Here is a 7,868-nt window from a genome sequence, read left to right as displayed (position 1 = left end):
ATGTATGTGGGAGGCAGACTCGCGGTAATAAGATCGCGGTTTCGATTCCCAGACCGGGCGTTGTGAGTGTTTATTGAGCGAAAACACCTAAAGCCCCACGAGGCTCCGGCAGGGGATGGTGGCGAACCCTGCTGTACTCTTTCACCACAACTTTCTCTCACTCTTACTTCCTGTTTCTGTTGTGCCTATAATTCAAAGGGTCAGCCTTGTCACGCTGAATATCCCTGAGAACTACTGTAAGGGTACACGTGTCTGTGGAGTGCTCAGCCACTTGCACGTTAATTTCACGAGCAGGCTGTTCCGTTGATCGGATCAACTGGAACCCTCGACGGAGTGCCAAATATGTATGTGGGCGATCCTATATGTAATACCAATGATTACCGGACATTTTTTCAAAATCATAGTCTCGTATTTCCCTGGAAATCATGTTAAGAAAAGATCAAATATAACCAAAAAAAACGTTTAGCTGTTCGAGTACTCGAACTGAAAAGTGGTGGTTGAGTGACACACGTATACACACACACACACTAAAATTCTGAAAAGGAAAAACAATTTAGAATCAATTGTAACCTTCGAAGTAATTGTCGAAAAAAATGTAAGATAAGTAAATAAAACGTCACAGGGTGAGACATGTTCCCAAACTCTACCAAATACCCTGAGTTCTCAATAGAAATAAAATGTTTGTTTTTCTACAACTTTACAATGTGATGTAAAGTACAGGTATTCAGGTATTTAATGTCGGGATACGAAACAGCTCCTTTGAGTGATTTGTGTGTATAAATGCATTTAGGTATTACTTTTCAACAAGCTTAATCGGCTTGTTTAGATCTATTTATACCTAAGTCCATTTAAGGAAACAGTTCAACAGAATATTTTACCAGTATATATAATTTACTAACCGTTCGTATTTAAGGAAACATTTTAAATTAAGAGATATTGCATAAAAGTTCAGTGTTGGAATTTATTTTTGATCATATCTAGTATAATTTACCCTTAAAATCTCACTCCTGTAATAAAAATTAGTGCAGAACTTCGTTGTATGGTTTTCATTCTACTTCCGGTAAATTATCAGTTCCGAACTCGTTTACTTGTGTCTTTGATCATGCCGCAAATTACGGTCAGTGTTGGCTACTTTGTTTGTCGTTTACTTTTCTCGTCAACATTATGATTATTTTTTGTTTTTGTGATTTTTAAAGACGATGAAAACTCTTATTGAAACTGCATAAATGTAAACACGCTAACCGCTAACACAAATTTCTTTATTGTTCATCTAGAAATTTACTGAGCCTACCAAATCTAGAACTTTCTCTTGTGTCCCTTTTTTTTTTAGATATATTTCTCGTATTATTTACTATTTTTAATCGCAGTAGTATTTTCGAGGTTATATTTTCAGTTAAAAAAAATGACCGTTAATTAACTTAATAAATGTTTGATTAAATGGCAATATTAATGGTAAAGTTATGTACTATAGGTGGTGGTGGGGGCAAACAGACACAAATAATTATAAATGACAGGCTTCCATGCAGTTTTGGTCCACCAAATTCACATTGTGTTTGTCGGCTCGGGGCTGTAATGGAAGACACAGGTGCCACGCAGTGGGACTGAACCTGAAACCAAGTGGTTGCAAAGCATGTTTTTTAATCACACCACCATGCATGCACCTGTTACTGCATAGCTTGCTGAAATTTTGCACAGATATGTTTTCTAGAGTGTATAATAACGATGTTGTTAACAATATACTCCGCCCTTAGCCTTTTCCTTCACAACTCTTTTTAAAATGGTATTTTGTAGAAATTTATTTTCGAGATCGTAGATTTCATAATGTCGATATTTCAAGCATATTAATCAGAAATTGGTAAATAAAGACTTAAGTGGGCAGAATGATCCAAAACTACTTCGCAATATTTTTTATAATGTTATTAAATTAATCGTAATCGTTACCCTCGTAAATTTCATAAAAAATATGCATTTCAGAAAGTTACGGGGAAAAAAAATTCTGTTGGGTCGGGATACGCCAATGATTTTAATGGCCATGGTCTTATGGACAGCACGAATTTTCTTCTGCCTTGGAAAATGCTCAGACTTTTACCCAAATTGACTTAGTAAGACCAGACTAGTGTCAAGCTGAAAGCTGTTAGCAAAACAGATGTTGCAACACCCTTTCTTCAGTTTGAATTTCTTTGTATACCTTTTAGTCTTGAACATTCCAGTATTTCTTAGACACTATCCTATGGGATCTACTCTATGAGTTTGCTTATATTGACTTTTTATGAGTGGCAAGTTCCATGGAAGACAAACATGAACAACACCTCAAAATTTTGTTTGAATGTCCATGACACTATGGGATTGTTACTAACTCTCATATGTATGAATTCCCAATTTCATCACTTCCCTCTTTGGGATATACTATTGATATACTACTCTCTGGAACAAAATCAATCCTTGAATTTCCTACTGCATCATCACTACACATTTGTGTTGGTATTTTATTCCTCATTATGTCAATGTAATTCAATTTTTCATGCATTTTCTCATGATAAAAAAAAAGGAACCTCAAAGTAAACAACCTGCAACAGTTATGATGAGGATATATCTAAAATCTGGGAGGCGTCTTCAATAGCCTAAAAGATGTATACATTTTCAAGATTTTAACATGCACATATGCACACAAAAAAATTAAAAGATTCTATTTTTTATCTTCATTTATGCACTCAAGCATGTTTTTAATAACATTTTTGACACTTGGCAATGGCTAACTGCCATGTGGAAAAGTATTGTATCAGCTGCTGCAGGCTTGTTGCAATCACATGACATTTTAACTTTATGAATAATCAGATTTTGGACATGATGGGGAGTAATCACATCATCTGTGTTTGAGAGGAAGAGTTTTTTTTTGTTTTTACTATAGGGATAATTCTATGAAGAATACGTCACTTGACCCTCCTTTCTATAGTTTGATATCTGATTAATGTGTCTCAGTTTTCTTCATTCTCCGAAATAAAGCTAGGAAACTCACACCCTCTCTTGTCCAGATATCAATATTATTTTGATAACATGAAAACACTCATATTTTTAACAACAAATATTGGTCTTGAAATTCTACTATCAACTACTTATGATATCACCATGGGCCCATTCCTCCTATTTCAGATTAACGAACACTTCTCTGGGTTTAATGGGTCTCTATATAGATGTGATACTCCCTTCATATCCACTGGGAGCTTGAAGTTAGGCATTGAGCATATTTGGAAAACTTTCCACAAGTTTTTGAAAGTTATAACCTCTCTATCTCCTTTGAAAATAGTATTAAAGTAACCAACTTGTTAAACATCACTCTTGACTTAGAATCTAGCTTATGCTACCCATACCATAAACCTAATGAATCCCTACAATATATTAACCCATAAAGCACTGGGATATGCACTTACATAGCACATTTTATGAAAATTAGACTACTATGCATACATAAAAAACAAAAAAATAGTTAAAATATCTTCTTAATGGTGGCAAGTTTTACACGATCTGAAAAGCCATTAGTTGAACTATTAGTCCTCTTGCATTTTGAGGGGTATCGGAGCATTTGAGTGACATTAGACCCCAACAAATACCCATAAAATAAATGCATCTATCTGGGTCACAATCATGGCCTGTTGACTTGCGCCTGACAGCCATGATCATGGCCCGTCGCGCTTTATGTGTTAATGTCCAATCTAATCACCCTAAATCCATTTTAAATAGCATTATCAACAGCATTTCTTTTAGGATCTTCAACCTCTCCACTAATGAAAATATTTTAAAGTCATACTCCTTACTAAACCAGGCCCTCCTTATTAGTGGATTCTCCAAGATTTCCTATATCCTCAACACTAGACTGAAAATCAAATTAACTCCTCATAATAATGGTGCTCCTTCTAAACTTACCTCTACTTTTAGCACTCCTAGCATTATGCATCACACTACTTTTATTACTGACTGAGTTCTTATTAACTGTGTAACTTGGCAGGTCCTGTGGATGCACAAACCTCAGTCACCTCAAGTTAACCCCTGTAATCCTACACAATTCAAAGAGTAGGAAATACAAAACCATATGGCTTGCACCTCTGTTCTTTTTGCAAATTAAATCTCTTCCTAAACTCTCATTTAGCATCCTCAATTCCAACTTCCTGCCTCAACATAAGTACCAGTCCATCTTTAATGAATCCACAACACCAAACCTGGGGTCAATTATTACTTCTTTGAGTAAATGTTAGCTCAGGCCTCTACTACAGTCCTGAGAATTCCTACCTGGAGATCATCTATAACTGCATTAATAGGAATAGTAAGGTCCCTGCCCCCCTCTACCCATAGCTTTAACAATGGCCTAGACACTCCCAATACCCCTAGTAACAGTAACATCAACTCCAGTGACTATTGTTTAGGGAATATGAACCACCACAATTCTGCTGGCCAGAACATCCCTAATGCCATCATATCTGTGTGCTTGCACATTTCCAAAAACTATTATTATTATTTTTAACAACATCTATAATGTGGCTAAAAATACTATTGATAATCACAGTGCCAGTATTAGTGATAGAAGTAACCATAATCTAGTGTGGATATCATTAATGTCAACTGTAATAACAGTAATAGCAATAAGTTTGACAGCCATCATCCTAAATCTATTAATAATAGTGATAATAATGCTCCTGATTCTGTCAGTAGTACCAACAATTGTGCTAACTTTGCTAACCATCACATGGCTAATAGTGCACTATCTTTGATTTGCTGTAAGAAATTTTGCAATTTCAGCTGACATAGTTACTGTCTTTCGAGGATAGTTGCTTGTGCTATAATGTTGTGTATAAATGTACTGTAACCACTCCTCAGACCCAATCTACCAGAATTTACATTGATGGCATGATGAATTTTATGTGCTGTAATTTTGCACACCTGAGCTCTTTCTCTAATTATACCAGAAAACATTCTGTTTCCTTCATCATCCACATACGTGATGTACATGTGTGGACATATACATGTATATGTTTATGCATGATTTTAAGAGTGGATACCCATTCCCAATTCCTCTTTCTGCCCCCTCCCTTGACTGCCTGTACCCAAGCTGCAATTCCACTTTGCAGGCAGTTGTTCTTCACACTATGATGATTCTCGAGCTTTTGTGCAAGGAGCATAACTCTAGATGAATTCCTCTCTGAACTTCACCCACAGGTCTTTTTTTGTTCTAGTTTTTCACAACACTAACAAACTGGATGTGACACTTCCTGACCTTTAATAGAAGATAGCAGCTGTTGCCATACTTTTCATACCAGCCCTTTTTGTTGAGTTCTGCGTTTGGGTTCTTCTCTAACTCTTTTGTGAAACTGATTGGTGTAATTGGCTGAAATGGATGTATAAGTATTAATATATATATAAATTTATATATTTTACATTTAATGCATATGTGTGTGTGATACACACACACATCATCATCATCATCATTTAACATTTGCTTTCCATGGGTTAGATGGTTTGATAAGCTGGAGGGCTGCACCCGGTTCCAGTCTGATTTGGCACGGTTTCTATGGTTGGATGCCCTTCCTAATGCCAAACACTCCAAGAGTGTAATGGGTGCTTTTTACATGCCACTTTCATAACACCAGCAATGGCCACAACTATGATTTCACTTGGCTTGACAAGTCAAGTACCATATCACCAAAGGTGAAATTTGTTTTGATGAAAATTTTTTATGGAAAATTTTCAGTGAAAGAAGTTCCTTGTTCAATTCTCCCTGGCAAAAAAGATGATGAAGATTTCATCACCTATGCTGTGATTGTCAACAGAGTGTGAAAAATTCAAATTAAATGAATTAACCCTGGACATGTTCAAATGTCTAATTTTTGTTCACGGGCTAACTGCAAGCAAAGCTGCAGATAGCTTGTTCCTGGATTTTAACAAAATTAGAACAGGACCAAAAATTAACTCTACAGCTAATAGCAGAGGAATGCCAGAAAATTATAAATCTAAGACATGATGCTGATAAAACTAAAGAAAAAGATTGCTCTCATATTCACGCATTTCGACCAGTAATGGATAAGAAAAAAGAGAAAAAAATGTCAAGACTAAATCCATGTTTACATTTTAAATGGAACTGTCCATTTAAAAATATAAAATGTTTCAAGTGTGGTAAGATAGGTCATAATAAAATCAGACTGTAAAACAAAACCTAAAAAACGGTTCAACAGCAAAAATCATGTAAACAGGTTATCAGTAACAAGAAATATGAATGAACCTCAAAGGAAATTTGTGTATGTAAAAATTAACAGCACAAACGTAAAGTTACAATTGGATATGGGCAGTGATATCTCGATAACATGGTGTTTCAAGAAAAAATTACATTTTAAGGGTGAAATGATGAGTGATGACATATTTCATGGAAATACCTTCAAAGCCAAAGTTTTTGTGTTGAATAATACAACAAATTTATTTGGAACAGACTGGACGGAATTATTTATGGGACCTCCCCATAAATCTTTTTTGTAAAAATGGGAATGGTTTTATTGCCAGTACAAATAAGTTGTCAAACGAATTAAAAAAAAAAATTTTAAAGATTTTTCCTGAAGTTTTGTCTAAATTAGGTTTGTGCACCAAAACAAAAGCAGTTTCAAGTAAAAGAAAATGCTGTACTTGTATTTAAGCTAAAACAAATTGTACCTTTCTCAGCTAAGGAAATTTTTTAGACTTCCGACCTCCATATTATTATCCCATCTTTTAGCGCTCCCCCTCTGACCATTCTCTATTATCTATATATTTCTTTCCATGTAAACATCACTCGATCTCTGTTTTGTCTTAAATTCATACTTATTTATTTTAATTTTTTTCTTACTTGATTCAAGTTATCGCCTTTTCTTTACTTTATTCAAGTTATCGCTCCTCTAAGCCTAAACCTATCTAAAGTCTGTTTACGATTCAATTCTCACTCAATTATGTTACTGATTTAAGCATTTAAACTCAAGATTTAAGCACTGCTGTCTCTCAACTTTGTTCTAAAAACCTAAAGAATTTATCCAGCATGATGTTCTGTTGACTGTACCTCTCTCTCTCTCTCTCCATCTCTCTCTCTCTCCATCTCTCTCTCTCTCCATCTCTCTCTCTCTCCATCTCTCTCTCTCTCCATCTCTCTCTCTCTCCATCTCTCTCTCTCTCTCTCTGTGCCTCACTATTTCTCTGTCCCCCTCTCTCTCTGCATCACTATTTCTCTCTCCCCGTCTCTGTCTGCATCACTATTTCTCTCTCCCCCTCTCTCTTTGATTCCTACGTGACCCTAACTCTATATAACCAGTTCAATTTCCAACTTTATCCTAATTGTCTTTGAATCTCTCTGCTGACAGAACTACGACGAAGCTCCCTTGGCCCGCGGTATGCCTGCCACCAGAACCGGAAGTTCTTATTGTCTGCCATCCTTGGTTGTGTCCTGCGAACACTCCTAGAGGCCTTATACCACCCCTTCCCTCTTATCGACCTTATAGCGCATAAAGATTGTGTAGTGTATGCAGGTTGTAGGTATTGTTTTGTTTATGAATTCTGCCAAATGCAAGTTTTCTTACACGACACTGCTTTCCCCCATCCCAGGGTCACACAGGCCCACTCCTCCCACACCGTCAGAATTGGCACTCTCAACGTCGGCACGCTGAAAGGTAGGTCTGGTGAGATTGTTGAGATGCTTGAACGGAGACGGGTAGATTTGTGCTGCATACAAGAAGTAAGATGGAGAGGAGGATCCGGGAAGTTCCTTACAGGCAAAGAACACAGGTACAAGATTTTCTGGGCAGGGAACACTGACGGGGTCGGGGGCATGGGAATACTCCTAGCAGAGAAATGCGTTGATAAGG

At 36.5% G+C, this 7,868-nt stretch overlaps 1 protein-coding gene across 2 annotated transcripts in view; it reads left to right on the top strand.

Annotated features, from left to right (window-relative positions):
* Positions 1 to 990: 990 nt before the first annotated feature.
* The window catches only part of LOC106872682 (protein unc-45 homolog B), a 46,870-nt gene continuing 39,992 nt past the window's right edge, over positions 991 to 7,868 (top strand). For both annotated transcript variants that reach the window (XM_014919756.2, XM_052966319.1), the window contains exon 1: positions 991 to 1,117. In XM_014919756.2, the coding sequence (XP_014775242.2) occupies positions 1,040 to 1,117 (78 nt within the window). In that variant the 5' untranslated portion in view covers positions 991 to 1,039. The remainder of the gene's footprint in view (positions 1,118 to 7,868) is intronic.

Source organism: Octopus bimaculoides, chromosome 3 (assembly GCF_001194135.2).
Source record: "Octopus bimaculoides isolate UCB-OBI-ISO-001 chromosome 3, ASM119413v2, whole genome shotgun sequence".
Taxonomy (NCBI): Eukaryota; Metazoa; Mollusca; class Cephalopoda; order Octopoda; family Octopodidae; genus Octopus; species Octopus bimaculoides.
This window is presented reverse-complemented; position numbering and strand designations above follow the sequence as displayed.